Here is a 16,268-nt window from a genome sequence, read left to right as displayed (position 1 = left end):
GCCACGCATAGTTGACATATACGTGTCTACAAAATATGTAGAAGAAAACTAAGCTATCCATATGTATACATTGATGTCAAAAAACACCAACAAAAAGGGGGGGGGGGTGAAATCATACATTTTGGGCATTTCATCAAACACCTTGTGTGCATCAGTCGCCGGTGCAACAAAATGGCGAGCTCTCCGGCGCTTCGGTCGGCGGAGGCGCGGTCGGACACACTGCAAGTCTCTTCTTCGGCCGCCTAGAAGAGCCATCCGCCTTGTTCTTCTTCTCGGACACCTTCCCCGTCGTCGCCGCCGCCGCATTCGGTCGCTCGAAGACGGGGTCTCGTGGCTTCACGGCTGGCGGCGGCGCGACGCCACCCTGCGAGGTCGCTCGTGGCGCCATGAAACGACCGCACACGAGTCCAGTGCTTGGAGGAGGGCCGGCGGCGGCGAAGCCGAACCTCAACCCCGCGCTAGGGTTTGCGGCGGCGGCAGCAGCGGCGAAGGGGTCGCGGGTGTAGGGAGGGGTTGGAGGGATGTCAGCGCGGCCTTCCATCGGTCGAATTTCGCCGGCGGCGGCGCGGGGCGGGGCGAAGACGGAGCGGCCGGGGAGGTTGGCGGCAGTTGGTCGCGCGCGTGAATGTTCAGCGCGGGGGAGCGAGCGCACGAAATAAGCGGCACACGATGCCGTTTTCCTCTGCGCGCTGAACCCATTATACCGCGAGCACGATTATTACGCGGCTGCTGGAGGGTCCGCTAAGGCCCGCGCGCATAAAAAGACTGTTTTTTCCTGCGCTTGGCTAAGATAGCGCGGCGGTTGAAGATGCTCTTAGGTTGACACACCGCGAGAGATCTCTCTAAACCCTAATCCCTGAAGTCGATCGGGCATGGCGGCGCTGCATTGGTGGTCCAGGGACCTCACAAGTGGCGAGTCCACGAGGCTTCCCGTGAGCGCTGACCAGCTCGGGTTCGTCATCCGCGCCGAGCTCGTCGACCAGGCGAGCGCCGGCACCGGACAGAGCGTGCGCGTGGCCGTACACGCCCAGAACGGCGAGGAGCTGCAGAGGTTCGTGCTGTCGGCGGAGAGGCCCTCCGTGGAGCCGAGGTCCGTGCCGGGGCTGCGCGAGGAGTTCTCTCTGGACCGGGAGGCCGACTCCGCTGCCCACGCGGTCGTTCGCTTACACGGTTTCCTTGTTACAATGCCGCCTGGCATGAACAGCGACGAGGAGCTCGATATGAGCAGCCCCGGCGACGACGAGCTGGTACAGATGGAGTACGTCCCCGAGGGCCGGTTTCTTGGAGGCCTGGCGCCGTGGTTCGCCGCCGCGGGGTGCACGGCCGGCTGCATGCGGGTCGCCGCCGTGGAGGGCCAAGAAGAAGACGCAGACAGCAAGCAGATCCTGGTGCTCTACCGCTACGCCCCTTTTTCAGTATCATCGGATGGCGTGGTAGTGCGAGGGAGAACCAGGGCGCACCTGCTCCGGTTCATGGCCACCAACGACCACACGGCGAGGTCCCTGGCGTGGGCCGGATCGTCTCTGCCCCGGCTGATATACCCCGGTGACTTCAGCGAGCTGCTCCAGGAGCTATGGTCTAACCTGGCGGCGCAGGTGAGCGTGCGGCCGCGCGCCGCGCGCGTCGAGGTGTTCGTCGACGTCGGCATCCTCCTCCGGAGGTCGGACTACACTCCCGAGCGCGTGGAGCGGATGCGCCCCTCGCTGGAGCGCATGGCGGAGCAGCCGTGGCCCGTGCGCTTCACCGGTATGGAGCTGCACCTCCCAGAGCCGATGCGGCGCGACCATGATAAAGACGAAGCCGCTGTCCACGACGATGACACGGAAGCCGGTGAACGGCCAGCGAAGCGAAGGAGGGTCGTCGCCGCCGTGGAGGATTGCCCCATCTGCTTGCAGATGCTGGAGGGCGACGACCTCACCACGTGGCCCGAGTGCGGCAAGCCCCACGTCTTCCATGGCGCGTGCTTGGAGCGCGTCCTCGTGGAGAGCAAGACGTGCCCTATGTGCAGGCACAAGCTATACATCGAGCCCAAACTGTAAGCAAGTTGGCTTTGAGGTTCGACAAGTTGTAGTGTAGCACAAATGTGCAACTAGCTGTTCTTCAGAAATTATTTGTTTTGCTGAAGGATAGCATTCTTGTGTTAATTTCATGGTCAACTCATCCATGAATGAATCATGTCAGCTGTATTTGATTTGAAGTGAAAATTGTTTGTTCAATCATGTAATCATTATGTACAAACTATTTTTGGGAAATTCATATGCATCAACTGATGTAATCATTATGCACAAACTATTTTTGGGAAATTCATATGCATCAACTGAACTTTCATATATATGTAGTGTTTCTAGATGAAAAACTCTACACAAACAAAACTGTAAGTGGAAAAAAATAGTTATATGAACTTACAGTTATAGGATGGATTTTATGAACAAAGGAATTAATTAAGTTATGCACAATCACTTGTAGTCTATCTAGTTTATGCTCTACACATGCAATGGGAGAGAGGGTTCTCCCAGAGGTCATAGTGCGGGAAGGTGGCCTCGGGGAGGCCTGTTCGTGTCTGGTGAGTAGTCCTGGCCATGGGAAGCCCGGCCCGGCCCGAAAAAGCTCGACCCGGCCCGGCCCGACGCTGCCCCCGGGCCGGGCTTGGGCCTAGTTTTTGAGCCCGAAGGCCAGGCCGGGCCTGGCCCGGGCCCATTGTTTTTGCATTTTTCTGAAGGTTGGGCCGGGCCGGGCCGGAGCCCGACGGGCTTTTACGTGTTAGGGCCGGGCTCGGGCCCAGAAACACAGGCCCGATGGCCGGGCCGGGCTTTTTTGTGTCGGGCTTGGCCCGGCCCGGCCCGAGGTTTGGCCAGGTATACTGGTGAGTGATCATCACATCCTCCACGAAATTTGCCCATGGCATGTATGGGTCGCCGAAGAACTTCGACATGAGCCCCTTGTCCGGCTAGATAGACTTGAGCCTATGCCGCCCCATATAGCGCCGGAAGCCAATGATCAGCTTCGCAAAGTTGCCACCATGGGTGATGACGAGCATATCTGACTTCAGGCATACCAGGAAGTCCAGTGCAGCGAGGCTAGTTACATGCTTCTTGAAATGCTCTATCTCCTTGCTTGCGAGATCTTCTTTGGTAACCTGCAAGCAACAAAGATAATGGGTCAGTTGTCTCTACAACAAATCCACCTGCTGATGATTGCTTGCCCATCCATAGGTAATTGTCTCAGTTTCCTTTCTGAATCTGTAGTTTCGCGTTATGTCCATATAAAGGCACTTCGAAGTTTGAAGGCAACAAAAAGGATTTGCAGTAGAACACCTACCAAATTGGGGAACATATTCCTCAGCGGCGCCATTCTATTGTTTCCACCGTACACTTGCCCTGATGCAACATATATCTGAGTCTCCTTCGTATATCCCATTGCACGCAGAATGAAACCTATTTCCCCAGGCTCAAGCGGGCAGCGGCCTTCTTTTCTCTTTTCCAGTGCTAAAGACCAAAGGTGAGATCCATTCTGCATATATACAAGAGAAATATATGTAACTACTGTACTCTGTGGCCTTATTCTCCTAAGGCTAAAATCATTGTCTAGACAATGAACATTAGTATATCACCTTGAAGCATCTTGGCCATTGTTTCTTTCTATATTCAGCCGTCATTGCTTTCTCCTCTCTGGTTCCAGCAAAATCACAAAAGGATAAACCCACCATTCCTTTCTCGAACCTAAGATGAAGAGCCCTTCAAAAGCAGGAATAACAGTGTGAGAGATGTGAAAAATTGCCAACTCCAAGGCAGGTTACTCTGAAGATCATGAGCTACACTTACATGTATGGATTTACACTCCCAGTTCGATTCCGCATCCTTGTTGCCAGTTTGTCAGCCATTTCTTCAATGCCAGGTAGAAACTTTAAGGCGTGATAATTAACTCTGCATCTGAGCCGGTTAATCTCCATTGGAACATTATCATACCTGCAATGATGAGTTTACATTAAACTATGGTCATAAGTCAAGGGAAGTGAACAAAATAGCAAGGAATAAACTGGGTGGGGTGTAGGGCCAAGGGGGGGAGGGAGAGTAGCAGAAAGCAATATTACTTGACCACAAAGACTCTAATGTGAAGAACTAGTCAATGTGCTTAACAATTGTGGAACAAGTCTGAAGATATATGAACAGAATAGAGCCATGGAAATATCTTCATAAAATGATATTAACACTTACCCCAATCTATCAACGAATGGTTTGATAGACATTATCTTTTTCTCTTTGATCTTTGGAAGGACATTATCAACATAAAACTGTGCTGGTGCATATTTTGGGATATTTTTTACAGTACGCCTGTTAAAATCAACATAAATCATTATAGATGTTACAATTAAGTATGACAATATGTTGGCACGTAGGAAAAAACAACATATGCAACAAGCAAAAACAAGAAACAACATAAGCACATTTATCTAACCATAGAAGTAAATATACATGTAGGAACCATTTTGCAGGTGGCGGTATTGCTGGCATATAACAAAAAAATCACAGGTGGTAGTCACGGAAATTGGCAGAATTTTAATCACTATGAAAAATCGTATCCGGCAGATAAACCAGAAGAACACATACCTATGTCGGCCAACAAACCATGCCACACAACGTACCAGTGCCAACCAATTATGAATAACACATATGACAGTGGCTACTGTAGTTCAAAGCGCTATAATGAACTAGGATTACAGTATCGGCCAGCATGGCAACATTACCTAATGATTGATAAAAATGTCACAAAGAGAAATGAGCAGAAGTAAAAAAAAACATTGCGATGCCCTAGCAGTACAATCTTATTGCATCCTCAAAACTCAGGTCGCCCAATATAATAATCTGAATTGGACATGAAGATTTATACTTGGGAAGCAACTGATGGCGTTTGAAGCAGAGACAACTCTAGTTGCACTGGCATTGCATTAGCAATATATTGCATAACAATATTGCATACATGAGAAATGCATATGTAACTTTGTAAATAACGGAAACTGCAGAGCACAAACAAGCAGCAGAAGACACCTAGTTAGTTGGCTTGTTCAAGTTAATACGCTCTAAAGATTAATTGTTCCCTCTCTAACAATATTAGTGTTGATTTTACTATAAAAGAAAGCAGTGCTCTAAAAATCAATATCATTCATGTGTTTAGACTTTAGCATCAAGCTATTAAGCTGACAGCAGCTAAGACAGATCAAAAGATGAAATGAAGCAACCAACCTTATACTGGTGAACAACTCATCTTTTTCTGTGAACCAGTCAGGAATATCTCGAAAGATGAGGACATCATCCTTCAAATAATTTATAAAATGATCTACATCGAAGATATCTTCAAATTTCCTGAATAGAAAATAGTACAAGGTTGTAAAATATTGAACACTTTTGCCAGGAGCTAACATGATAACAGATACTCGTTCCGTTTCAAAATAAGTGTCTTAAGCTTAGTACAACTTTGTACTAGAGTTAGTACAAAGTTGAGACACTTATTTTGGGACAGAGGGAGTACAAATTACAAAGGGGCATAAGCAAGCAGGAGTCAATTCGTAAAGGAGATCAGAATTATCACTTACGTTTGATCTTTACATATTTGATCCTGCTTCAGCACAGGCAAAATAAGTGTGGCGTTCATTATCTTAGCAATTGCAACAACATTACATATCTGTGAATATATCAAGTAGTGCAATCAACTGATAGTACTTGACAAAATTTAGGCAAGGTGCCATTTATACTACATAAGCAAATGTCGCATAATAAGTCAAAAAAATTGTCCTTCAACAAATTGATAAATGTGAATAGGGCACGTACGTACAGCTATTCGTTGCTGGTTCAATCCTCCCTCGGCGTGAATAAAAATATACCCAGAAGTTTCGTTCTCTGGCACAAGATCTGCAGAATAGTAGGGGAAAAAGGACAAAATTTATACTCATCAGGACGCAACCATGGTTTCAGGTGAATGGTTTTCATATTTTTGTAAGCCATGGTGTTGCCGTTGCTCCTAACACAGTAGAACCGAGTGCTGGCCCCGTGCCTGCCATGAAGATGGTGGCTCGGTGCGGCGGCTCATAGGGCTCCAAAATACTGTTGCCATCGGAATAGCCCCCAAGCCCGTCGTCTTGAAGTTAATACATGGACTCCGTCTCGGCTGAGGATTCAGCATCAGAGTATATGAGCGTCTCTCCTTCGGACATAGAACCTTCCGCAAGTTCAATGCCTTGTGTGAAGCCCACAAAAGCATGCTTCCGCCCGGCTTGGACCCGGGCGGGTGACGAGCGCCTAGCCGGCTCGACGAGGTCGGTGCAGATGTCCGGCTCGGGCCCAGACTCGCCGATCTTGCCGGTGAAGACATGGATTCCGCTGAAGGGGACCCGGCACCCGTACTCGATTGATTCGGCCTCGGGGCCCCAGCCAGCGTCGTCGATGTAGAGCTTGTGAAGGAAATATGCCCTAGATGCAATAATAAAGTTGTTATTTATATTTCCTTATATCATGATAAATGTTTGTTATTCATGCTAGAATTGTATTAACCGGAAACTTAGTACATGTGTGAATACATAGACAAAACAGAGTGTCCCTAGTATGCCTCTACTTGACTAGCTCGTTAATCAAAGATGGTTATGTTTCCTAGCCATAGACATGTGTTGTCATTTGATGAACGGGATCACATCGTTAGGAGAATGATGTGATGGACAAGACCCATCCGTTAGCTTAACATTATGATCGTTACAGTTTTATTACTATTGTTTTCTTCATGACTTATACATGTTCCTCAGACTATGAGATTATGCAACTCCCGAATACCGGAGGAACACCTTGTGTGCTATCAAACGTCACAACGTAACTGGGTGATTATAAAGATGCTCTACAGGTGTCTCTGGAGGTGTTTGTTGTGTTGGCATAGATCAAGATTAGGATTTGTCACTCCGTGCTTTGGAGAGGTATCTCTGGGCCCTCTTGGTAATGCTCATCACTATAAGCCTTGCAAGCAATGTGACTAATGAGTTAGTTGCAGGATGAAGTATTACGGAACGAGTAAAGAGACTTGCCGGTAACGAGATTGAACTAGGTATGAGGATACCGACGATCGAATCTCGGGTTGGTCACATACCGATGACAAGGGGAACAACGTATGTTGTTATGCGATTTGACCGATAAAGATCTTTGTAGAATATGTAGGAGCCAATATGAGCATCCAGGTTCCGCTATTGGTTATTGATCGAAGATATGTCTCGGTCATGCTACATAGTTCTCGAACCCGTAGGGTACGCACGCTTAACGTTTGATGATGATTTGTATTATGAGTTATGTGATTTGATGACCGAAGTTTGTTCGGAGTCCCGGATGAGATCACAGACATGATGAGAAGTATAGAAATGGTCGAGACATAAAGATTGATATATTGGAAGGCTATGTTCGGGCACCGAAAAGGTTTCGGAAGTGTTCGGACATTTTCTGGAGTACCGGGAGGTTACCGGAACCCCCGGGGGGTTTAATGGGCCTACATGGGCCTTAGTGGAGAAGAGGAGGCAGCAGCCAGGAGGTGGCACCCCCCAAGCCCAGTCCAAATTGGACAAGGGGTGGGGGCGCGGCCCCACTCTCCTTGCTTCTCCCTCTCCACCTTTCCCTCTCTCCCCCTCTTGGAAAGGGAAGGGGACTCCAAGTAGGATCGGGAATCCTAGTTGGACTCCTCCCTGGCACGCCCCTCCTAGGCCGGCCTCCTCCTCCCTCTCTCCTTTATATACGGAGGAAGGGGGCACCCCAAAGCACTCAAGTTCTCTCTTATCCTTGTGCGGTGCCCCCTCCACAGTTTTCCACCTTGGTCATATCGTCGTAGTGCTTAGGCGAAGCCCTACGTCGGTAACTTCATCATCACCATCACCACACCGTCGTGCTGATGCAACTCACCCTTGTCCTCAACTGGATCAAGAGCACGAGGGGCGTCACAGAGCTGAACGTGTGCTGAATGCGGAGGTGCCGTACGTTCGGTACTTGGATCGGTTGGATCGCGAAGACGTTCGACTACATCAACCGCGTTACCAAACGCTTCCGCTTTCGGTCTACGAGGGTACGTGGACACACTCTTCCGTCTCGTTACTATGCATCTCCTAGATAGATCTTGCGTGATTGTAGGAAATTTTGGAATTACTATCTTACCCAACAGTGGCATCAGAGCCAGGTCTATGCGTAGATGATATGCACAAGTGGAACACAAAGAGTTGTGGGCGATAATAGTCATACTACTTACCACCAACGTCTTTGATTTGGTATTGTTGGATGAAGCGACCCGGACCGACATTACATGACCGCATTCATGAGACTGGTTCTACCGACGTGCTTCGCACACAGGTGGCTGGCGGGTGTCTGTTTCTCCAACTTTAGTTGAATCGAGTTTGACTACGGTCGGTCCTTGTTGAAGGTTAAAACATCACACACTTGACGAAAAATTGTTGTGGTTTTGATGTGTAGGTAAGAATGGTTCTTGCTAGAAGCCCGTAGCAGCCATAAAACTTGCAACAACAAAGTAGAGGACGTCTAACTTGTTTTTGCAGGGCTTTTTGTGATGTGATATGGTCAAGACATGATGAGATATAAATTGTTGTATGAGATGATCATGTTTTGTAACAGACTTATCGGCAACTGGCAGGAGCCATATGGTTGTCGCTTTATTGTATGAAATGCAATCGCCATGTTATTGCTTTACTTTATCACTAAGTGGTAGAGATAGTCGTACTAGCAATAGTTGGTGAGACGACAACGATGCTACGATGGAGATCAAGGTGTCAAGCCGGTGATGATGGAGATCATGACGATGCTTCGGTGATGGAGATCATGAGCACAAGATGATGATGGTCATATCATGTCACATATTTTGATTGCATGTGATGTTTAACTTTTATGCATCTTATTTTGCTTAGTACGGCGGTAGCATTATACGATGATCCCTTACTAAATTTCAAGGTATAAGTGTTCTCCCTGAGTATGCACCTTTGCTACAGTTCGTCGTGCCGAGACACCACGTGATGATCGGGTGTGATAAGCTCTACGTTCACATACAACGGGTGCAAGCCAGTTTTGCACGCGCAGAATACTCGGGTTAAACATGACAAGCCTAGCATATGCAGATATGGCCTCGAAACACTGGAGACCGAAAGGTCGAGCGTGAATCATATAGTAGATATGATCAACATAGAGATGTTCACCATTGAAAACTACTCCATCTCACGTGATGATCGGACATGGTTTAGTTGATATGGATCACGCGATCATTTAGATGACTAGAGGGATGTCTATCTAAGTGTGAGTTCTTAAGTAATATGATTAATTGAACTTTAATTTATCATGAACTTAGTCCTAATAGTATTTTGCAAATTATGTTGTAGATCAATAGCTCACATTGTAGCTTCCCTATGTTTTTTGATATGTGCTACCTCTTGAACATGCGTTGGGTTTTCCCTTGAAGAGGAAAGGGTGATGCAGCAAAGTAGCGTAAGTATTTCCCTCAGTTTTTGAGAACAAAGGTATCAATCCAGTAGGAGGCTCCTCAAAAGTCCCACGCACCTACACAAACAAACAAGAACCTCGCAACCAACGCGATAAAGGGGTTGTCAATCCCTTCACGGTAACTTGCGAAAGTGAGATCTGATAGAGATAATAAGATAAGATAAATATTTTTGGTATTTTTATGATATAGATTGAAAAATAAAATATGCAAATAAAAGTAGATGGAAAACTTATATGATAAAAGATAGACCGGGGGGCGATAGGTTTCACTAGTGGCTTCTCTCAAGATAGCATAAGTATTACGGTGGGTGAACAAATTACTGTCGAGCAATTGATAGAAAAGCGCATAGTTATGAGATTATCTAGGCATGATCATGTATATAGGCATCACGTCCGCAACAAGTAGACCGACTCCTGCCTGCATCTACTACTATTACTCCACACATCGACCGCTATCCAACATGCATCTAGAGTATTAAGTTCATAAGAACAGAGTAACATATTAAGCAAGATGACATGATATAGAGGGATAAACTCATGCAATATGATATAAACCCCATCTTTTTATCCTCGATGGCAACAATACAATACGTGCCTTGCTGCCCCTGATGTCACTGGGAAAGGAGACCGCAAGATTGAACCCAAAGCTAAGCACTTCTCCCATTGTAAGAAAGATCAATCTAGTAGGCCAAACCAAACTGATAATTCGAAGAGACTTGCAAAGATAACATAATCACACATAAAAGAATTCAGAGGAGATTCAAATATTTCTCATACATAAACTTTATCATAAACCTACAATTCATCGGATCTCGACAAACACACTGCAAAAAGAGTTACATCAAATAGATCTCCAAGAAGATCGAGGAGAACTTTGTATTGAGATTCAAAGAGAGAGAAGAAGCCATCTAGTTAATAACTATGGACCCGAAGGTCTGTGGTAAACTACTCACAACTCATCGGAGAGGCCTTGGAGATGATGTAGAGGCCCTCCATGGTCGATTCCCCCTCCGGTAGAGCGCCGATGAAGGTTCCAAGATGGGATCTCGCGGATACAGAAGGTTGCGGCGATGGAAATAATTTCTCGTGGTGCTCCTGGATGTTCTCGGGGTCCGTGGATATATATAGGAGGAAGAAGTATGTCGGTTGACGCTCGAGGGGCCCATGAGGGTGGGGGGCGCGCCCACCCCCTTAGGGCGCGCCGGGCACCCTCGTGGCCGCCTCGTTCACTTCTTGACGTCCACTCCAAGTCTCCTGGATTGTGTTTGTTCCAAAAAGATTGCTCCCAAAGGTTTCATTCCGTTTGAACTCTGTTTGATATTCCTTTCCTTCGAAACACTGAAATAGGAAAAAAACAGCAATTTGGGCTGGGCCTCCGGTTAGTAGGTTAGTCCCAAAAATGATATAAAAGTGTAAAGTAAAGCCCATAAACATCCAAAATAGGTAATATAATAGCATGGAACAATAAAAAATTATAGATACGTTGGAGGCGTATCAATATGTTCCTAGAGAAAACTAAGTTGGAAGATGATAGTATCAATGATGCAGACTGGGTCCATGATCTGAGGTTTATCCTCATTGCTGCACAAAAGAATTATGTCCTTGATGCACCGCTAGGTGACAGACCTATTGCAGGAGCAGATGCAGACGTTACGAACATTTGGCTAGCTCAATATGATGACTACTTGATAGTTTAGTGCACCATGCTTTACGGCTTAGAACTGGGACTTCAAAAATGTTTTGAACGCCACAGAGCATATGAGATGTTCCAAGAGCTGAAATTGGTATTTCAGACTCATGCCCGTGTCAAGAGGTATGAGACCTCTGACAAGTACTTTGCCTAAAAGATGGAGGAGAATTGCTCAACTAGTGAGCATGTGCTTAGAATGTCTGGGTACTACAATCGCTTGAATCAAGTGGGAGTTAATCTTCTAGATAAGATATTGATTGACAGAGTTCTCTAGTCATCATCACCAAGTTACTAGAACTTTTTTATGAACTATAGTATGCAAGGGATGACGAAAACGATTCCCGAGCTCTTCGTGATGCTGAAATCGACGAAGGTAGAAATCAAGAAAGAGCGTCAAGTGTTGATGATTAATAAGACCACTAGTTTCAAGAAAAAGGGCAAAAGGAAGGAAGGGTAACTTCAAGAAGAACGACAAGAAAGTTGCTGCTCAAGAGAAGAAACCCAAGTCTGGACCTAAGCCTGAAACTGAGTGCTTCTACTGCAAAGGGACTGGTCACTGGAAGCGGAACTGCCCCAAGTATTTGGCGGATAAGAAGGATGGCAAAGTGAAAGGTATATTTGATATACATGTTATTGATGTGTACCATACTAATGCTCGTAGTAGCGCCTGGGTATTTGATACTGGTTTTGTTGCTCCATTTGCAACTCGAAACAGGGGCTACAGATTAAACAAAGATTGGCTAAGGACGAGGTGACGATGCGCCTCGAAAATGGTTCCAAGGTCGATGTGATCGCCGTCGGCACACTACCTCTACATCTACCTTTGGGATTAGTTTTAGACCTGAATAATTGTATTTGGTGCCAACGTTGAGCATGAACATTATATCTGGATCTTGTTTGATGCGAGACGGTTATTCATTTAAATTAGAGAATAATGGTTGTTCTATTTATATGAGTAATATCTTTTATGGTCATGCACCCTTGTTGAGTGGTCTATTTTTATTGAATCTCAATCATAGTGATACACATGTTCATAACATTGAAGCCAAAAGATGCAAAGTTTATAATGATAGTGCAACTTATTTGTGGCACTGCCGTTTAGGTCATATTGGTGTAAAGCGCATGAAGAAACTCCATGTTGATGGACTTTTGGAATCACTTGATTATGAATCACTTGATTATGAATCACTTGGTGCATGCAAACCATGCCTCATGGGCAAGATGACTAAAACTCCGTTCTCTGGAACAATGGAATGAGCTACTGACTTATTGGAAATAATACATACCGATGTATGCAGTCCAATGAGTATTGAGGCTCATGGCGGGTATCATTATTTTCCAACCTTCATAGATGATTTGAGCAGATATGGGTATATCTACTTAATGAAACATAAGTCTAAAACATTTGAAAAGTTCAAAGAATTTCAGAGTAAAGTGGAAAATCATCATAACAAGAATTAAGTTTCTACGATCTGATCGTGGAGGAGAATATTTGAGTTACGAGTTTGGTCTTCATTTGAAATATTGTGGAATAGTTTCACAACCGACGCCACCTAGAACACCACAGTGTAATGGTGTGTCCAAACATTGTAACCATACTTTATTGGATATGGTGTGATCTATGATGTATGTCTCTTACTGATTTACCGCTATCGTTTTGGGGTTATGCTTTAGAGATGGTTGCATTCACGTTTAATAGGGCACCATCGAAATTCGTTGAGACGACGCCTTATGAACTGTGGTTTGGCAAGAAACCCAAATTGTCGTTTCTTAAAATTTGGGGCTGCGATTCTTATGTGAAAAAGCTTCAACCTAATAAGCTCGAACCCAAATTGGAGAAATGTGTCTTCATAGGATACCCAAAGGAAACTGTTGGGTACACCTTCTATCACAGATCCGAAGGCAAGATATTCGTTGCTAAGAATGGATCCTTTCTAGAGAAAGAGTTTCTCTCGAAAGAAGTGAGTGGGAGGAAAGTAGAACTTGATGAGGTAATTGTACTTTCTCCTGAATTGGAAAGTAGTTCATCACAAAAATCAGTTCAAGTGATTCCTACACCAATTAGTGAGGACGCTAATGATGATGATCATGAAACTTCAGATCAAGTTACTATCGAACCTCGTAGGTTATCCAGAGTACGATCCGCACCAGAGCGGTACAGTAATCCTATTCTAGAAACCGCGTTGCTAGACCATGATGAACCTATGAACTATGAGGAAGCGATGATGAGCCCAGATTCCGTGAAATGGCTTGAGGCCATGAAATCTGAGATGGGATCCATGTACGAGAACAAAGTGTGGACTTTGGTGGACTTGCCCGATGATCGGCAAGCCATAGAAAATAAATGGATCTTTAAGAAGAAGATTCACGCTGACGTAATGTTACTATCTACAAAACTCGACTTGTTGCAAAAGGTTTTCAACAAGTTCAAGGAGTTGACTACGATGAGACCTTCTCAACCGTAGTGATGCTTAAGTCTGTCCGAATCATGTTAGCAATTGCCGCATTTTATGATTATGAAATTTGGCAAATGGATGTCAAAACTGCATTCCTTAATGGATTTCTTAAAGAAGAGTTGTATATGATGCAACCAGAAGGTTTTGTCGATCCAAAGGGTGCTAACAAAGTGTGCAAGCTCCAGAGATCCATTTATGGACTGGTGCAAGCCTCTCGGAGTTGGAATATACGCTTTGATAATGTTATCAAAGCATATGGTTTTATATAGACTTTTGGAGAAGCATGTATTTACAAGAAAGTGAGTGGGAGCTCTGTAACATTTCTAATATTATATGTGGATGACATATTGTTGATTGGAAATGATACATAATTTTTGAATAGCATAAAAGGATACTTGAATAAGAATTTTTCAATAAAAGACCTCAGTGAAGCTGCTTACATATTGGGCATCAAGATCTATAGAGATAGATCAAGACGCTTGAATGTACTTTCACAAAAAGCACATACCTTGATAAAGTTTTGAAGATGTTTTCAAAATGGATCAGTCAAAGAAAGGGTTCTTGCCTGTGTTACAAGGTGTGAAGTTGAGTCAGACTCAATGCCCGACCACTACAGAAGATAGAGAGAAAATGAAAGTCATTCCCTATGATTCAGCCATAGCTTCTATCATGTATGCAATGTTGTGTACCAGACCTGATGTGCGCCTTGCTATAAGTATAGCAGGAAGGTACCAAAGTAATCCAGGAGTGGAACACTGGACAGCGGTTAAAAACATCCTGAAATACCTGAAAAGGACTAAGGATATGTTTCTCGTTTAAGGAGGTTTCAAAGAGCTTGTCATAAATGGTTACGCTGATGCAAGCTTTGAATCTGGTCCGGATGACTCTAAGTCGCAATCCGGATGCGTATTTATATTGAATGGTGGAGCTGTCAGTTGGTGCAGTTCCAAGCAAAGTGTCGTGGTGGGATCTACGTGTGAAGTGGAGTACATATGTGCTTCAGAAGCAGCAAATGAAGGAGTCTGGATGAAGGAGTTCATGTCCAATCTAGGTGTAATATCTAGTGCATCGGGTCCAACGAAAATCTTTTGTGACAATACTGGAGCAATTGCCTTGGCAAAGGAATCCAGATTCCACAAAAGAACCAAACACATCAAGAGACACTTCAATTCCATCCGTCATCAAGTCGAGGAGGGAGACATAGAGATTTGCAAAATACATACGGATCTGAATGTTGCAGACCTGTTGACTAAGCCTCATCCACGAGCAAAACATGATCAACACCAAGACTCCATGGGTGTTAGAATCATTACTATGTAATCTAGATTATTGACTCTAGTGCAAGTGGGAGACTGAAGGAAATTTGCCCTAGAGGCTATAATAAAGTTGTTATTTATATTTCCTTATATCATAATAAATGTTTATTATTCATGCTAGAATTGACCGGAAACTTAGTACATGTGTGAATACATAGACAAAACAAAGTGTCCCTAGTATGCCTCTACTTGACTAGCTCGTTAATCAAAGATGGTTATGTTTCCTAGCCACAGACATGTGTTGTCATTTGATGAACATGATCACATCATTAGGAGAATGATGTGATGGACAAGACCCATCCGTTAGCTTAGCATTATGATCTTTACAGTTTTATTGCTATTGCTTTCTTCATGACTTATACATGTTCCTCAGACTATGAGATTATGCAACTCCCGAATACCGGAGGAACACCTTGTGTGCTATCAAACGTCACAACATAATTGGTGATTATAAAGATGCTCTACAGGTGTCTCCGAAGGTGTTTGTTGGGTTGGCATAGATCAAGATTAGGATTTGTCACTCCGTGTTTCGGAGAGGTGTCTCTGGGCCCTCTCGGAAATTCTCATCACTGTAAGCCTTGCAAGCAATGTGACTAATGAGTTAGTTGCGAGATGAAGTATTACGGAACGAGTAAAGAGACTTGCCGGTAACAAGATTGAACTAGGTATGTTGTAACGCCCCAGATGTAACTTTCCCCATTTGTACTCCAACTCTTGCCGTTTCCGGTGTGAAGTTATATTTATTTCTCGGGTTCGGGTCCTTGTCTCCGTGTGTTGTTTTCGTTTTCATGCACCTCATACCATGTCATCACGTGCATTGCATTTGCATACATGTTCATCTCATGCATTCGATCATTTTCCCCGTTGTCCGTTTTGCATTCCGGCGCTTCGTTCTCCTCCGGTGGTCATTTCTAGCTTTCTTTCTTGTGTGGGGATTAAACATTTCCGGATTGGACCGAGACTTGTCAAGCGGCCTTGGTTTACTACCGGTAGACCGCCTGTCAAGTTTCGTATTATTTGGACTTCGTTTGATGCTCCAACGGTTAACCGAGGGACCGAAAAGGCCTCGTGTGTGTTGCAGCCCAACACCCCCAAATTTGGCCCAAAACCCACCAAACTCTGCTCCATCGTCTCGGTCGTTCGATCACGATCGTGTGGGCGAAAACCGCACCTCATTTGGACTCTCCTAGCTCCCTCTATGCCTATATATACACCCCTCCGTTTTCGGATCTCTCCCTCTCCCCGAAACCCTAAAAAAATCATCCCCGCCAGATCCGCGCCGACGGAC

General features: G+C 45.1%; 1 protein-coding gene and 1 pseudogene across 1 annotated transcript; one reads left to right on the top strand and one right to left on the bottom strand.

The window, feature by feature from the left end:
• Positions 1-872: 872 nt before the first annotated feature.
• On the top strand, positions 873-2,039 carry LOC119339229. Its single transcript, XM_037611358.1, has one exon. The coding sequence runs from the start codon at positions 873-875 to the stop codon at positions 2,037-2,039; it is 1,167 nt and encodes a 388-aa protein (XP_037467255.1).
• Positions 2,040-2,321: 282 nt separating this feature from the next.
• LOC119340378 lies at positions 2,322-5,664 on the bottom strand (annotated as a pseudogene).
• Between the last annotated feature and the right edge of the window lie 10,604 nt (positions 5,665-16,268).

The sequence above is a fragment of the Triticum dicoccoides genome, chromosome 7B, assembly GCF_002162155.2.
Source record: "Triticum dicoccoides isolate Atlit2015 ecotype Zavitan chromosome 7B, WEW_v2.0, whole genome shotgun sequence".
In the NCBI taxonomy this organism is placed as follows: Eukaryota; Viridiplantae; Streptophyta; class Magnoliopsida; order Poales; family Poaceae; genus Triticum; species Triticum dicoccoides.
Note: the sequence above shows the minus strand (reverse complement) of the source record. Positions and strands in the feature narration are given on the sequence as shown.